At 54.2% G+C, this 17665-nt stretch overlaps 1 protein-coding gene across 1 annotated transcript in view; it reads right to left on the bottom strand.

Moving 5' to 3' along the window:
- The window catches only part of ENG (endoglin), a 30028-nt gene extending 12652 nt beyond the window's left edge, over window positions 1-17376 (bottom strand). Inside the window, exons 1-3 of the mRNA XM_060014103.1 lie at window positions 16969-17376; window positions 8961-9103; window positions 36-176 (exon numbers count right to left, since the gene is read on the bottom strand). Coding sequence (XP_059870086.1) covers window positions 36-176; window positions 8961-9103; window positions 16969-17035 — 351 coding nt within the window. The 5' untranslated portion in view covers window positions 17036-17376. The remainder of the gene's footprint in view (window positions 1-35; window positions 177-8960; window positions 9104-16968) is intronic.
- Window positions 17377-17665: the final 289 nt, after the last annotated feature.

The raw sequence follows: 17665 nt of genomic DNA, 5'->3' as shown, positions 1-17665 counted from the left end.
GTGCCTGAGGCTGGGGCTGGAGGTAACACACTCACGTAGGCCAGGTGGAGTGGGATTCCCGGAGCCTGCAACTTCAGGAAGATGGTCTTGTTAGTGCTGAGGACCAGAAGCACCTCTCGGGGCAGGGTGCCGTTGTGCTTGGATGTCTGCAGAGTCAGCTCCAGCACTGACACCTCCTGGAACGGGGGCAGGGGAGAGACACATACAGAGACCAGTCAGATTGCACAGGCCGTGCCACCAGATCAGTAGTGACGACTCATTTACTGTAAGCTTCCACTCCATTCTCCCTGCCCAGCTTGTCCACTCCTGTCTCCCAGAGCCCAGCACAGTGCCTGGCCCTCAGGAGGTACCCAGAAAAAATATTTGCTGAACGAATGAAGGAGATGAGTCCCAGCAAATCCAAGGAGATGTTTCTTTAAGGGTAGCGGGGAGGGATAGATTGGGAGTTTGGGATTGACATGTACACACGGCTATATTTAAAATAAAATGCCTTGCAGTGGTTGAGAGTCCGCCTGCCGATGCAGGGGACACGGGTTCGTGCCCCAGTCCAGGAAGATCCCACATGCCACGGAGCGGCTAGGCCCGTGAGCCGTGGCCGCTGAGCCTGTGCGTCCAGAGCCTGTGCTCCGCAACAGGAGAGGCCACAACAGTGAGAGGCCCGCGTACCGCAAAAAATAAATAAATAAATAAAAAGTAAAATAAAATAAAATGCCTTTCCATGAAAATAAATAAGTAAATGCAACGAACCTGAACTTTATCCAGTAGTCAGTTGAGGTTTATTATTTCCACAAAGCACCTGCTGTGTACCAGGCCTGCAAACGCCTGTGTGACTTAGAGAGTACCCTGCGCCCTTTCTCTGTCCCTATGCAACAGCGTTGAGGCATCAAACCCGCCCCAGTTTGCAGTATTCCTGTTTGCTTTACTATTTTAAAGTACTAAATACTCATATTTTGTTGAGTAATACCATTATTTTGATATTTTATAAGAAATGTAAGTTGAAATCATTTATGTCTTGAGAGGTACCGACTGCATTAAAAATTTTAATTGATCATGGTGTATGCATTTAGAATGCTTTCATAACAACGACAACAACAATAATTAATACCTCACACTTATATAGTGCTTACTAAGTGCTTGGACTATTCTAAGTGCTTTACACATTGACTCACACTTAATCCCCACGACAACCCGAAGAGGTAGGTACCATAGTTATTCTCACTCACAGAGGAGGAAGTGGGGCACAAAGAGGTGAAGTCATTTGCCCATCATCACACAGCAAGTAAGTATGGAGCTAAGATCTGGACCTGGGCAGGCCTCTACTCTCAACCGCTATCCTGTCCCATCACGTTTTTCTATACCTCCTTATTCTCAAGAAGAAAAAGAACACAGCAATCCACAAGGCAAAGCTTCTATCAAAAGAAGAACCCCTGCTCTGCTCAAAGACTCTCTGAACCAACGGAGTATGAACAGGTGACTCCTGAAACTGAGACAGGTATAGGCCTCAGAAGCCCCGTCCTCACGAGGACAAAGACAGATGGAAACACTTGACTGAAACACAAACTCCAGAGGCTCTCAAAAGCTGGCAGTCTCTCCAAAAGACAAAAAGCTGACCCTCCCCAAATCTCCTCAAACTTATCAAAAAGGAGACAGATATTTCAAGATGAAGACATCAGTGGAAAGTTTTTAGATTTAACTTCTAATTATCTCTGGGCCATTTCCCCAACTGATGTCACAGAGCCAGAGAGTGTTTCAGCTGCTGGAAAAATCTGCCAGAAATATTTCCGTTACCTAAAAATGACACCATAATCACTCTTTGTAAGTTTGCTCTTTGAAACAACAACAGAAAAGCAAATAATGTTTCATTTTCAATGTTTCATAAATAATTTTTTTCATTTTAGTGAGCTATTTATGTTGCCTATTTTTTGAATAATCACTTTTATACTAATTTATAGTAGAATGATGTATCTCAAACTTATGTTTGTATAAGTTCACATTTTTGATTAATTTATGTTTTCTAATGGGTCTATAACTTTTGGATTTTGAAATATCTTGTTTCATCAATTTTTAAAAATATTATGCATTCTAAACACTTGAAGAATTAAATACTGGATTTAATATCATATTCTGGTAAAATATGAAACACCAATCTAAAGGTCAGAACTGACATTTTGTTCCAGGATTTTGATCAGTACTTGAAATTAACCGGAGTGAAGGAAGACCCACCTCCGCAGTGTCAGGAAAGGCCTGGGCACTGCTGACCTGCCTGAACCATCAAGAAGGCACCCACCCCAGCTTCCTTACCTTAGTTGCCTGTGTATCATTAGCTTGAACAATCGAATATGATTGCACAACTCTGTGTATTTGATAAAAACCACTCAACTGTACACTTTAAACAGGCAAATGTTTTCACGATAAAGCTTAAAGAAACAACAATCAAATATCAGTAATTTCACGTGGTTCCACCTAATCTGTGCCCGGTCCTGTGCTGTGAAAGTTGCGCATGCTCTCATGAAGCAGGGTCAGGTACTCTCCCATTTCACAGATGCAGCCATCGGGGACAGGGAGGTCACATGCCAAGGTGAGTGATGAAGTCAGGCGCCCCGTGCACCTCAGCCTGGTGCCAGAGTGGGTGCCTGGAGCCCTGGATAGCTCACCTGGACCGTGTCCTTCCTCTCAATCCTGCCGCTCCCCAGACTGCCCCACAGTTCATCACTGTCCAGCCCCATCTGTCTGTCCTCCCGCAGAGGAGTAGACCTTGAGGCCCATACATGGTGAAGAGATGGGCCCCATGGTTTGGAGGTGCCACGGCTGCTGCAGATGAGGAGATCCCTCCTCTGCCCTTGGGTGGGTACCCACAGGCCGAGAGTGTTGCAGGTGACAGAGCGACTGGGAGCGCAGCCCCTGAGCTGGGAGGAAAGAGCCCTGTGAACATCCGTTCCTGCTGCCTCTCTGAAACTGTCCCAGTTTCTCTGTGCCTCAGTTTCCCCATCTGTGAAATGGGAGTAAGACAGGGTTGGGAACCAAAACCAGGTGGGGCTCGGGACAAAGGAAGTTAAAAAAGAGAAGTAGAGGTCAGGGTCGGGTCATGCTGAGGGTGAGGGGGTTAGGAGGCTGGAGCTCGGTGACGTTTGTCATGACATCTGGCTGTGCTCCCGGGGCTCACATACCAATCCCCCAATTCAGTTTTCACCAAGTCCCTCCCTGTAGAGTTGGGGGCTGGGAAGGGGGTGGGGGCTGAGGCCCAAAGAGGGGCAGGCAGGGGCCAGGGCCACACAGCACGCGAGTCATGTGGAAACTCGGCTGGCTGCGCTCCCCAGGGTCTCTGAGCCCTTGGGCCGAGCCGAAGGCCAGCTGGTTACCAGAAAAACCCAGTCAGGGTTTCCACAGCAAACATTTCCATCTCATGGCCCTGACTCATCAGCGTGGTAACTCACACGCTGACTTCCCTCTTCCCTCTTCCCTCCCAGCCTGGAGCCCAAAGGCAAAGAAAGGGGCCTGCCTTGCCCCCCACCTCAAGCTCCCAGTCTTCCCAATGTCATCCTGGGAATTCTGGGAGCCCAGCCGAGGCGGGCAGGCCAGCCAAGCCCTCTCCCCCAGCTCTGCAACCTGGGCCGGCCTGGGCCCGCCCCGGCCCCCTCCCTGAGCCAGTGGGCGGGAGACCATGTTTCTATTTTTGTGCCCGTGTCCCACAGATGCCATTGTTGGCCCAGCAGTCAGTGGCGGGAAGGGGAGATTTCGGTGAGGAGGTCCTGAGTGCTAGTAGCCACTTATAGAAAGTCGCTTCCAGCAATTCTTCTAGGAGTGGAGCCTCGGGGCTGCCTGCAGCCTGCCCCCCCACTCCGAGGGCCAGACTGGAGCCGGCCAGATTGGAGCCAGCCATCCTCTGTCCACCCCAGCAGACTCAGACGGCACATGCAGGCAGGGTAACGGGTGAAGGGGGTCAAAGCCAGACTGACCTGAATTCAAACCCGGGCTCAGTCATTCGCTTGTGACCCTGGGCAGTTACTTCCTCTCTCTGGGCCTCGGCTTCCTGATCTGGAAAATGGGCTGAACAATATACCCACTTCATAGACTTGTGAGGATTCAGTGAGAGTCTGCCTGCAAAGCGGGCTGTCCAGTGCCCATGGTAGTATTGCTAGATCGGCTCTCACTACCGCCAGTTCTCTCCCTGCCCGCTCATCCAGAGGAGTGCCATGGTTTGGGGGCTGAGGAGGCTGGCGTTAGAGCTGGGCAGCAGTTAGCTGGAATTGGGACCTACTTCAGCCACGCCACCCTGCAGCTTCCCCTCTCTGGGCCTCAGTCTCCCCATCTGTGCAGGGAGGAGCTGGGCTCAGTGACGTTCCATCTGGCCTCCTGGGGCTCCTCCTGGCATCTGGGGCTCATGGTCTCCAGCCAGGTGGCTACAGGGTGGGCTTCCAGAACACCCAGGAGAGGCATGCTCCTCTCCCCAGCTGAGGGCCCCTGGTCAGCCCGTGTTCTCCCCACATCCCCAGTTCATTTGTCTGAGAGACCAGCACTGGGCCCAGCCTGGGGCTTCTATGCTGTCAAAGGGGGGACAGGAAAGAAGGCACAAGCCTGTCATCAAGGAGCTTGGCAGAGAACAAGAGTAACACCCGCAAACTGTCAGTGACACCACTAACCTCTTGGGGATGGACAATAGGCAAATGCTTATACACACGTATATTTCCCCTTCCTTCCGTTATTCACCCACCGACCCATCCGTCCATCCATCCATCCATCCATCCGTCCATCCAGTACCTGGACTGACCCTGAGCTGAACACTGGGGATACAGCACTGAGAGAGCAGATGCAATCCCTGTCCAGTCTGTCTGACCCCCAGCCCATGCCCCTCCACCAAGCTTGCCCCTAATATCTGCAAGGCCTGGCACAAGAACATATATGACAGCCCCTGGCCCCAGCCCACCTTGCTTCTCTTCACATGGACACGTGTGGAAAACCAGCCTGGATGCCCAAGCTCTGCCATGCTCACTCCTCCCAGCCCCCTGTGCCCCCCACTGCTGAGTCCATCACTCAGTACCAGGGCTGCTGACGCCCACCTCTGCCTCCCCCAGGAGTGGCTCCAGGGCAGGAGCCAGGTCTGCTTTCTCTCTGCACCATCAGTGTCCACCCTTAGTCACCTCACCCAGCCTTCAGGTCTAAGGGAGCTGACCCCAGCCGTGCAGTGCCCCTTCTAGAGGAAAGGACAAGAAAGAGCCCCATCCTACCCTGGGAGGAGGCCCAGCGCATTTGGGCAGGGAATTCTGGAGTCCTGGGTTCCCAGGGTAGGGACGCAGGTCCCTTCGGCAGATTCCCCACCCAGGGCAGGGGAGATGCAACTGGACAAGGGCCAGAGAGGGGCTGCAAATTGTGGGTGCCAGGCAAGGACCCCTTGCCCAGGTCTGCGGGCGGCACTGCCTTCCACAGCCCTTCACAGCCTCCCAGGATGGTCTGGGGGAACCCGTGGGCCCCCTGCCCTCCCTCTGCCCGAGCAGCCTTGTCTGCCCGTCTCCCCAGGAAAGAGTCGGTGCCAGAGCCCCGTGAGTCGTGTGCTCGGGGGTGGGCAAGGCAGTGTCAGTTCCCCGAGTTTGCCCAGAAGTGGGGTGAATCAGCGGCCGCTTCAGCTCTGGCTGTCTGGGGTTTGTTAGGAGGACAGCAGATCAGTGTAGCCGGCCTGACGGGAACTGCTGAGACACCAGGCCGGTTTCCTGTCTCCGCAGGTCAGGATATGACCCTGGGCCCCCTCCCGGAATCCAGGCTCCAGCTTGCCCTTCGGGGACCCAGCAAGATAGAGCCCCTGCCCAGCGGCCCCCTCGTCTGTCTGCAAACCCTCCCAACACACACACACACCCCCCTCCGAACCTCTCTTCCCCGAGGCTCTTGGCTGCCACAACTCATCTGCCGCCCACCCACAGGAAAGCTAAGGCTTCAGAGGCCGCGCGGGGATGCAGGGGAAAGCTGGTTCTCTGTGCCAGGGTTTGAAGGCAGCAGCCATAGGTTGGGAGGGATTGGGCCCATTGCTGAGACGGTCGCCACCCACGCCACTGCTGCCCGCTCGTGTTTCTTGCCTCTAGGCCTTTGCTCACACAGTGCCTTCTGCCTGGAATGCCCTTGACTCCCCTCTCGGTCTGGCTAGACACTGGGAGTCGTTCCCCGAATGCCTCCTTCCCTCCACGCTCAGTGATCATCCTCCCGGGGGCAGCAGGCCCCTGCATCCCCTTCCCCAGCTGCCGAGTCCATCACTTGGTGCCAGGGATGCCAGTGCCCACCTCTGCCTCCCCTGTGAGTGGCTCAAGGGCAAGGGGCAGATCTGCTTTCTCTCTGTACCATCAATGCCCAACATAGGCTGGGCACAGAGCAGGCACCTGGCGAGGACTGGTTGAGGGGGACTGTTGAGCTGTAGACCCCCTTCTTGGGGGCCGCCTGGGGAGGAAGATGTCTCCCAGGGAAGCCACGGGTCTTTCGTTGTCACGGTAGTAGATCTGGTGGGATCATGGGCTCGACCCTTGGGGCAAGAAGCCAGGAGCACCCAGCTCCGTCAGGCTAGACCTCAGCTTCCCCCTTTGCAGATGGACTCACAGTCCCTGTTTCAGCCACCTCATAGCAACAACCTATGAGGATCAAATTAGTTGACTGACGTGAAGATGTGCTGCACACTGTAGCGTGCTCAGCTGAATGAGGGCATTGACAGCGGAGACGCGGGGCCCACAGAGGAGACGTTATGATAACAACAGGCAGAGCTGCTGAACATCGAGAGTGGCTCTGGGCAGGCCCGAGCTCAGGATTTTGCCTGTGCTACCCCACTGGATTCGCACAGCCCCCTGTGAGCTAGGTACGATGATCACCTCCATGTTTCCCAGGGAAAACCAAGGCTTGGAGAGGTGGCCCAAGATCGAGCCCCTGTAAGTGGTGGGGGGTAAGGTTCAATTCAAAGACTGTCTGGCTCCAGAGCCCATGCTCTTAACGCTGGCCTCAAGGTCACATGGCAGTGCATTCATTCATTCATACATTCAACAAAGAGTCATTGGTATACTCCAGGCCCTGGGCCAGCTTCTGCTACTCCATGATTCTTCGGTGAGTCCCTTAGCCCAAGAAGTGTGTGTCTACTGGAGCGTGGGGAGGAGTCCCTCCTGCATGCCAGGCACGATACGAGGTGCTCCAGGACTGGAACCCCCATCTCCCGAACCCTGGCTCTCTCCATCACCCCCTCAAACAAACAGGTCCAGCCGTCCTGGAGCCTGCAGCCTGACTCCTTGAGTTAAAAGCCGGACACTCCATGGACTGAGTTCTCTGGAAGAGGCAGAGTGTGACAGGGAGATTCTGTTGTCATGAGCTCTAGGATGACATATTACAGCAGCACCCTGTCATGCCCCTAAAAACCCTCCAATGACTGTCACTGCCCACAGGATAAAGACCGAACCCCTTCCTATGGCAACAGGGCCTTGTCCATCTCCCCAGACCTGCCCCGAGGTGAACTGTAAGCTCCGACGCAGTGAATCACATGCCGGCCTCAGCTGAGTCCCACTTTCCTGCCTATACGTTCACTCTATCCTCTGCTCTTCCCCACGGCCTCCTTCATTCCGTGGACTCTGGCCGTTGTTACTGTTCCTGCTTCCTCCATGAAGCCCGGCCTAATCCCATAGCAGCTGGCCTACCCCTGCCCTGCGCCCCCCGAGAAAGCACCAGTCATCTGGGTGCTGGCTGTCTGTCTACATATCTGTCTCCAATAGACCTGGGTGCTTGGCCAGGAGCCTTCTCTGACACTGGCTCACTGTTGAGTAATTGGGGCTGGGGGGGGTCCCAGTGCCACCCAGGCGAGGCACAGAGACCTGAACATCTGAACACATGTAATGAACTTACAGAGGGCAATCTCATTTTCCATATCATGAGCAAACTTGAAAAAAATTACAATGGCTATGGAAACCACACAACGTGTGTTTGGCGCTATCTTCGACTTGGGGATTATCGAGACCCACAGTCCTGGTGGCAGGCAGGGTGGTGGGGAGCAGGCCCCCCCGATATTGGTGGTCTTGGCACTGTCTTATCACTGCACAAATGCAGGGCAACCTAACAGTTTTGGGGGCCACAAGTTCACCCCGAGCTGACACCACTAAATCGCTATCAGGACCTGAGGCCGCGTTGGCCAGGTGTGGCTGCCAACCCCGGGCAGGCCAGGCGCCGGCTGAACACTGAGATCCACTGGAGACCCAGGTGACGGCCTAGCTTGGAGTCTTGGGGATCTAGTGAACTCTGGCCTCGGGCATGTCGCTTCACCTCTCTCAGCCTGCCACAGGTCTCTCCTCCGAAAAGTGGGGAAGCAGACCCTGACAGATGGGCCCTCAGGAGGTTTAATTCACAAAAGGTGCTTAACTCTGTTCCGGGTACTTAGCAGGCCTAGCACAGTACCTAGCACATAGTAAGTGCTCAATAAACGTGTTATTATTATCAAGAGGGACTTAGACAAACTCATGGTGGACCTTCTTGGTGGGGGGAGAATGGTCTCTGAGGTGACATCACCGGCTTCCAGTCTCTGGGGGGCTGCCTGGCCGGGTCACAAGATCTTCAATGAGTGACATTCCAGGGAGGTAGATTTGCGCTCAACTGAGGGAAGCACTGTCTCAAGGTCAAAGCTGCCTAGAGCAGAGCCATGTCACTGAGAAACAGTGAGCTCCCCATCACTGGAGGTACATGAATGACAGCTCGCCTGGCTCTTCCCCACTCCACTGCCGGCCAAACACAGCCCTTTCCACCAGGGTCTTGTGCGGGCATCCAGAAGATTGCCCCAGAAATGCCACCCCTTACAGGCCCTGTGAGATGAGATGCCGATGTCACACTCCTGACAGGGGCCCTGGTGAGGACTCAGCCCACTGTCCCAGGGACAGCCACAAGGAAAAGTTCCCCTCATCTCATCGGCCCTGGGCCATCTGCTGGGTCCCCACCTGACCCTGGCATCAGGCACTCACCTTTAGGAACTCCAAGAAGAGGATGTGGACTTCCAGGGTAGCATTGGGGCTCTGAGCCACGCAGCCCTCAGAAACCTGGCTGGTGATGTATGTCACCTGTGGGTCCACAGGCTGTAGGTCGCAATAGACTGTTTCTGCAAGACCTGTTGGGAAAGCACAGCCAGAGAGTGGGCCAGTTAAGAGCAACGTGGTGACAAGTGCTCCCACTTTCCAAATGCCTACTGGGTGCTTGGCACTGGTGAAGGGCTTTATTGCATCTTCAGAGCTACCCTGCAAGGTGGATATCATTATACCCATTCCACAGATGAAGAAACTGAACCTCAGAAACGCAAAGTCTCTTGCCTGCGGTCACAGTGCTAGCAGGTGTAGGGTTGACAGATAAAATGCAAGACACCCAGTTAAATCTGAATAAATAAAAAAATGAATATTTTTTAAAGAATAAGTATACCCCACACATTGCGTGGGATATACTTATACTAAAAAATTTTTCATGGTTTATCCGAAATTAAAACTTAAACTGGGCATCCTAAATTTTCATTTGCTACATCTGGCAACCCTAACTGTGTGGCAGGACCCACCTGTGCACACATCCAAGCCTCTGGGCTGGTCCACTCCAAAGGATCAGGAGACAAAAATTCCCCTCTTATGCCTCAAGGAGACCGGGAGGAACGGGCCAAGGAGGGTTGAGAGTCTCCTGGCCCCGACGGACAGAGTGAGCCCAGGTTCAGAGGGCAGCTGCCGGAGTAGGCTGCAGAGCCCGCTGCCCGGAAGCGCAGGTCCTGAGGGAAGGGAATGGAATTTCACCCTGACCCAGCAGAGGAGGAAGAGGAAATGAGGCCCCTACACCTCGTCCTGAGGAATGTGCCAGGGAAGGGGGGGCTCTGGAGGAGGGAAGGAGGACAGAGAAGGGGAGACTGTTTGGAAGTTTGTGTCTCCATCTTGTCGCGCTCACTTCCTGTTTTCTTGGAGATCAAAGATGGGTGCGGAGGGCCTGGCCGCACGTCCAGCCGACGCCAGCTCAGAGGAGGGGGGAGGGAGGCTTCTTCTGAATCCCGGGCTATTGGGCTGTCTTTGGCCTAACCCGGCCTCCTTCCACCGCCTGGTTGGCTCAGGACCCCCAGGGGTCAGAGAAGGACGGCAGACGGCCACCCACTGGCAACACCTTGGGAAGGATAAGTCCGGGACAAGGACGTTTGGCTTATAAATCCTCACCCTGACCCTGTCCTATGTGCCAGGGACTCCAGAGTGTCTGCATTTTCATTAAAAGCAAGGTTCCTGGAGCCAGGCCGACCTAGGTTTGAATCTCAGGCCCAGCGCTGATGCTGCTTTGGCGAACGATTTCACTTTGGGCTTTGGTTTCCTCGTCAGTAAGTGGACAGTAAGAATAGAACCCACACAACGCACAGAGGTGAGATAGGGTGTGTGGCAGTTCTTTTTATCACAATTCTTTGATTGACTTCAGCCACGGGAGAAGAACTGACTGTCCTAGGTGGGTGGTGATGTGGTGGAACAGGGTGGCCTGCAGGTGGGGGCCTCTGTGAGGGAGGTCACTTATGTCTCAGGCTCAAGTAGACTCAAGGGCTGGCACAACCTGCTGCTGACCCCCCACGTGGGACCCACCAAGCCCCTCGCGCTCTCCCTGTCCCTGATAGTGAAGACAGACTTCCTGGCTGCTTCTTAGTCCTCCTGTACAGATGGGGAGACCGAGGCCCGGAGACAGGAGATGGCCGGCTCGGACCTACCTCTCCCCACAGAGACCCAGGGTCTGGCTTGCAGATTAGTGTAGCGCTTTCCTCCTTCCTTTCGCACTTACCCTGCCCCCTCCCCAGACTTCCAGGAACCCCAGTTCCTCCGGATTGCTGGGGCCGCCTGGGGCCACCTCCTCCATGCCGTCAGCGTGTCAGCCAGCGGGAGAGGCCACAGGCCTAGCCATTATGTAATGATCAGATAACAGGCCAGGCTGGGAGATCAGATAAGAGGTCCATTTATTTTGGGGCCTTTTCGAGTCCTGGCCGCCCCCACTCCGCAGACGAGAATGGGGAGACAGGAGGGAGTGTGACGCCCAGGGCCTGTCTCCCGGAGCCAGAGGCGGGCCCAGACAGAGCTGAAAACAATCCCCTGGCACCACGGGAAACTCTGGGGCTCCCGGGACCTGGGCTGGAGGAGGCGCCGCTGGGGCCCTGGGTGACCGGGTGAGTGAGAGACTTACCAACTGGGGGGCCACCTCTCCACCTCTGTTGCCTCCCTAGCCTCCCCCACCCACAAGCACAGAGCCACCTTGGGGGCTTTCCAAATGGCCACCCCCAGCGCCTTGGGCGGCCGAGAGGATGATGGTCAAGCAAAGCCAGCTCTGGAGCTGGATGGTCTGAGTGAAATCCCATCTCTGCCTCTTAAAAAAGCTGGTCACCTTGGGGCTTCCCTGGTGGCACAGTGGTGAAGAATCCGCCTGCCAATTCAGGGGACACGGGTTCGAGCCCTGGTCCCGGAAGATCCCACATGCCGCGGAGCAGCTAAGCCCGTGCGCCACAACTGCTGAGCCTGCGCTCTAGAGCCCGTGAGCCACAACTACTGAAGCCCACGTGCCTAGAGCCCATGCTCTGCAACAAAGAGAAGCCACGCAATGAGAAGCCCACACACCGAAACGAAGAGTAGCCCCCGCTCGCCGCAACTAGGAAAAAGCCCGCGCGCGGCAACGAAGACCCAACGCAGCCAAAAATAAATAAGTAATTTAAAAAAAAAAAAAAAGTTGGTCACCATGAGCAAAAGCCTAACTTCTCTGAGCCTCAGTTTCCCCATTTGCAAAACAGCTTCCATCACGCTTACTGGGCGCCAGGTACTGTTTTGTGGCTTTCTGTGGGTTCATTCATTTAATGCTCATAGCAGCCCTACGAGGTAGGTGCAGTTATTATAACCGTTTGACACAAGGGGAAACTGAAGATTAGGGAGGTGCAAGAATTTGCCTGAGGGCACGCAGCGGTTAAGTGGCAGGGCCCTATTGGAACCCAGACAATCCAGTTTTAGCGCCCAGCACCCACTTTGCAGGCTATATATCAGCTGCATGAGGCAACCCGTGTACAGAGCCTGGTACCCAGTAAGTGTTCTGGACACGGAAGCTGTGATTATTTCATGAAACCAGGGCCCATCCTCTTTGACAAGGATCTTTTCTGCATTCCCTCTTCTTCAGTTACCCAGCCACCCTTTGCTCCTTTCAGGGGCCAATCGTGGCCTCAGAGATTTCCCTGTGTCCAGTCCAACCGCTGCCCCTAGGCCTGGCCACCAGTGAGGCCTCAACACTCCTTTCCCTAGTCTGTCTCCGGCTGCCCCATGTCTGCGGGCTAAGGCCATACTCCACAACCTGGAGTGGAGTTAAAAAGTGCAGGGATCTGAGAGACGCTGAAGGTTCAGATCCTGATTCTGCTACTTGCCAGCTTCCTTTCCATGCCTCAGTGCTATTATCTGTAGAATGGGGATGGTGATCATCAAAATACCTTCCTCAACGAATTGGTGAGAATATTGGGAAATTGACACGTGCACAGGGCCAAGGAGGATCCTGATGTGTGAGGAACTGGCAACCGCCGTCACGGTTATTTACGTCCAGCAGTGGGGAGAAGTGAACTTTTCCTTCAAACACACCTTGTTCCTTGCCCTTGCCATGCCCTTTCCCAGACTAATAGTCTTCCTTTATTTGACGACTTCTCTTCAATTCCTATTCATCCTTTAAAACCCTGTTGTGAAAAGCTTCTCACCAGAACCCATCCAGGGACTTCCCTGGTGGTCCAGCGGTTAAGACTTCGCCTTCCAATGCAGGTGGTGTGGGTTTGATCCCTGGTCGGGGAGCTAAGATCCCACATGCCTCGTGGCCAAAAAACCAAAACGTAAAACGGAAGCAATATTGTAACAAATTCAATAAAGACTTTAAAAATGGTCCACATCAAAAAAATCTTAAATAAAAAAAGAACCCATCCAGTTGTGCTCTAGGTGGGAGGGCCACTGCAGGTGTAGGAAAGAAACCTAATGCGTGGGGTGAGAGGAGTCGGCAACAGAGAGAGCCTCATTGTCTTCCCTAAGGCACTATCGTGTGTGGTTAGGTCCAGGGTCCGAGCCCCAGCTGCTCATTTCTGAGCTGTGTTACTCAGGCAAATTCCTGCACCTGCCAGTGCCCCAGTCGCCTCAGCTTTAAAATGGGGGTAACAGGAGTGTCAGCTTCATCGGGCTGTTGGGAAGGTTAAGTCTGACGGTGCACAAAACAAGCCTAGAGGAGTGTCTGGCATTCACCCCCACCCCGTCACAGGTATTGAAGTCAGCTCAGCCTTGGACGAGGGTCCTCTTCAGCCTCCAGGGCTGAGGCCCCAAAGCTGGAGCTAGAAGCGGGAGGTTGCTCCACAGCCAGGGCAATCAATGCTCCAAGCCTTCCACACCCACCCAGGCCACCAAAGATGCAGAGAAAAGAAGCCTGGACCTGTCACTTGTCCCGAGACTTGATTTCTTCGTCTGTAACCTGGGTATAAAGACAAAGGGCTGCCTGATGCACTGGGGACACAGAAGAGGAGGTCCCTCCCTCTTGCCCAGATCCCTCGTCAGGTCCTCAAGCAAATAAATAGACCAGGCCTGTCCTCAGAGGGCCCATCACTGACCCATCTGTGCGCATGAGAGAGACATCAATTCTTTCTCTCCCTCTGGGTCTTAGTGTCACCATCTGTCTGGCTGAAGTGAGAACCTTAATGGTCGTGCCCCCACTGTCCCCAGGGACCCACTGTCTCCTGGTTCACACGGCTCCTGCTTCAACCTCCCTTTCCTCCGGGCAAATGGGAAGCTGCCCCAGTGCAGGCTCTAAGAGAAGGATATTTGTGGGCTGTGTCCTGCATCCCTAGCAGGACATGTCCTGCCCCCCTTTCCAGGGAGTCCCAGACCCTCACACATGTGGCCAGCAGTACGGGGGACTTCAAGTCTCACCTCTACCCCATCCTCCAGCGAACGCTCATCCACACTTAGGAGACACTCTTTGATCCCAACCACCCAACATGGGCCACGAACCCCTGCACCTCCACTTCTGGGACTCTATCCAAGTGAAATACTCCAAAATACAGGAAAAGATGCATGTACCAAAAACGTGCATGGAAGTGGTATTTATAACTGGCCCCGAAGGGGAAGCCACCTAAGTATTCAACAATAAAGAATTCATTAGGCAAACGATGAGATGGCACGTTTGAGGGAGAGACTATTCTAGAACCACAATGGGATGGTTATGGAGTCCACATGACAACACAGAAAACTTCTGGGACCTAAGAAGGGTACACAAGATTTCCAAATTTGATCCACCTGCATTAAAATTACCTTAAAAAGCTAGACAAAAACTAGTAAGCAATCCACCAGCATGCTAACTGTACCCATACTAATAAAGGAGCCGGGAGGTCATTTTTCCCCCTCTTATCTGTTTCCTTTGAGGAGTGGACTAAAGCGAATATATGGTTAAATTGCTTTTTAAAAATCTCTACATATTTGTTCTTTAAAAATCAACTATACTTCAATTAAAAAAAAATTCCAACAAGACAAAAATGTGTGTCTTAGAAAATGAAAATCCTCTAGAGGAACCCAGTGCTAAAGAGCAGTGACGTGGGGATTTTCTTTGTGCATATGGTATATTATTACTATTTTATTCTTACAGAAATGGAGTCATTGATGTGTGCACACCTGACCATGTGTCCTAGACATATGTCACAGCAATGTGGATCCGAGCTAGCTTTTTCTTGGTAACGGCTGTGTAGGGTTCCACTGCATGGTCATCCACTTCACAGGGCCCAGGCTGGCAGACACTGGGTGGTCTCCAGTTGTGCGGTTTTTGTTACAGGTACCTACGGACCACCCATTTTTACAGAGTTGGGCAAGTAACTCCACGGGGTTGACTTCTGAAGATGAGTCTGTTACACAAGTTATGGTTTTGAAAGAGTCTGCCAAGCTGTGTTCCCAGAAGGCTGGACTTGTCTGGGACATGTTTTCATGCCATTTTGACCCCCTCCAGCTTTAACGAGGATGCCTGGGTCACTAGCACTCCCACCTCCTCCCCTGGCGTGGAGGTCTGGCTCCTACACCCTGACCCTGGTCCCCATCTGCCCTCTATGGGCCTCAGTTTCCCAGACTGAAGATGAGCTGGGCTGGATGCTTTGGGATGCCCTTGAGCCCCATGATCACTGGGTACTAGTACCTGCTCTCAGAAGCAGGTTGATACATTTTCAGGCATTTTTCCAGTTGGCTCTTAAACACAGCCATTATAAAAAATTAAATTTTATAAGCTTACAATTACATCAATTATATATACTTAAAAGTTAATAAATATCAAAACTCATTACTCCCTAATTATTTTATTCCCTTTTGTATTATCTGTGCTCTTGAGGTTATCTACGTCTGTAATATCTGTGTGGTGGAAATAGTAGATAAAGGTTTATTACTGTGCATCCGCCCCAACGCTGAGTCTGCCGAGTTGATAGCTTGAAATCAGCCCTGTGGGAACATTTACACCGTGGATATTGACAAGTTACCCCACCCCACCCCCCACTCCGCTGTTCTTTATTCGCCAGCACACCAGTGCCTTTGATCCTATAAAACCAGGCCCTAAAGAGCTTCCAGGATCTTTCTCTGATGACCTAGAGGAAGAGAGTGTTATCAAGCTAGAATGTGGGGGGAGGTGGGAGAAAGGCAGGGTGGCCTGGGGGCCTATCGTGGAGCTCAGGTAGGGCTTCTGTCTGAGCTGTGTGAACTTAGCGGTCACAGCCTCCACTTCTCCTCCTGTAAAATGGGGCAATAAAGGCCGCAGTCTTGCAGGGTGACTAGGAGCTGTATCAAGAGGGGTCGCCGTATCACCCGAGGTCAGGAGCAAGTGCTCAGGGGAGGCCCAGGCCTGGGGCGAATCCCTGCTGGGTCATTTAATATCTGAGACTCATTCCTGTCTATCAGTGAGGCAGTGGTAAGAGCTTTAGAGATCAAGGGTTAGGGACTTTCAAATGCTGCGGGTTACGGTAGGGTGGGGAGGGGGTGGCCACCGCTGCTGCTGTTCCCATGCTCACCCCCCACCCCCGATCCTTTAAGGAGGTCCTGGATGTGCCAGAGGTGAAGGGGTGTCCACAGGGCTGTCCCGGGGCTTTAGGCGGGTGAGGGGCAGGGCACAGCGAGGCCCACAGTGAGTGGGATGAGGGGCTGGGAGTCACTGCCCCCCATCTGCTCATTTCAGAAGACAGCAGAGGCCAAGACCACCTGGAGAAGCCCCCAGGCTGAGGAGCCTCCGCAGAACACCTCGTCCGGGCCTGTGCCCGCATCTTGTACTCTTTTTGAGGAGTAGAGAACTGGGTAGAAGCAGAGAGAGCACCGCGTCCGAAGGGTTCTGGGAGCCAGTCACAGATCCCGGGGAAGGTGAGGGTAGAGGAGTTTAAAACTAATCCTTAAACAACAACAACACAGAAACAACCAGCCTGCCTCTCTCTACAAGCATTGCCTCACCACGACTTTCCCAACAGCCCCGAGGGGAGTTCTCCTACCATCCCCACTCAGCTCAGAGGCCGAGATCACACTGCGAGGAAATAATGACATGAGATTTGAACCCAGAGCCCACGATCTGACTGTGAGGCCGCACACCCCCTCCCATCCCACACGTTCCTCAGATGGGAAACTTAAGGCCCAGAGAGGGCAGGAGAGTCTCCAGGGGCTGCACAGCACTCTGGGACCTGGGCTTCTTGGGGAGAAACTGGATGTAGCTGGGAGGGCAGAAGCCAGGGTAGCCAGAGTTAAGGTAAATAACTCATCCCTGTTTGCCTGAGATTTTTAGAGCTGAAAGATCTTCGCCCTGCCAAACCGGGATGGTTGGTCACCCCGTGGCATCTGTCTTGGGCCGTCCAAACGTCCCAGGACAGCTCCACTGGACGTGAGCTCGGGACACACGGAGGAGGCCCGGAACACTTGGGGCCTGGTCTGTGCCCTGGCGGCCGAGTATCCCCACCCCGGGTCCCTGGACACCTACTTGTGGGTCCGAGGCTGCAGAGAGCCAGCAGCAGGGCGACGGCCTGGGGGAACATGCCGCGGTCCATGCTGTCCACCTGGGGATCTGTGTGCTGGGCCTTAGCCGGTGTCCAGGGGCAGGGCTGCAGGCGGGCGCCGGGGCCGGCGTGGGCTGTCGTGGGGACCCAAGGGGAGCAGGCAGCTGGAGCGACGGCGTCCCTGCTCCAGCCTTCTGAGGTGGCGGCCAAGGGGTCAGGAGAAGTGGGCACGGGGGCGCGGGGCCAGGCCGGGGGTCGCTGGCCAAGGGCTGAGCGGGGAGGGGCTGCGGGGCTCCTGTGGACGGCGGCAGCAGTCACGGCCTGTGGATGCAGATGGAGGCTGGGGTCTGAGCGTCAGCAGTGTGGAGCTCCGGCTCATCAGCCTGGCTCGGGGAGGCAGGAAATGCGCTTCCTTAGACAAGGGGCCGGGCCAGGCGGCCTGCCAGGCGGGGAGAGGAAGTACCACGGGCTTTGTCGCTGGGTGGGGGGCCCTGGGGCGTGGGGGAGGCAGTGGGGTGGGAGGACCCAGGCTCCAGGCTCCTCTCCCCACACACCCAACCTCCCATCCCACCCTGTCCAGGGCTGGCTGGTGGGGTGCATCTGGCAGCCCCCAGGGGGCAGATGAAAAGAATCACCCCAACAGCCCACCAAGGGGAAATTTCAGGGGCCAGGCCTGGCCAA

This window comes from Delphinus delphis, chromosome 6 (assembly GCF_949987515.2).
Source record: "Delphinus delphis chromosome 6, mDelDel1.2, whole genome shotgun sequence".
Lineage (NCBI taxonomy): Eukaryota > Metazoa > Chordata > Mammalia > Artiodactyla > Delphinidae > Delphinus > Delphinus delphis.
Note: the sequence above shows the minus strand (reverse complement) of the source record. Positions and strands in the feature narration are given on the sequence as shown.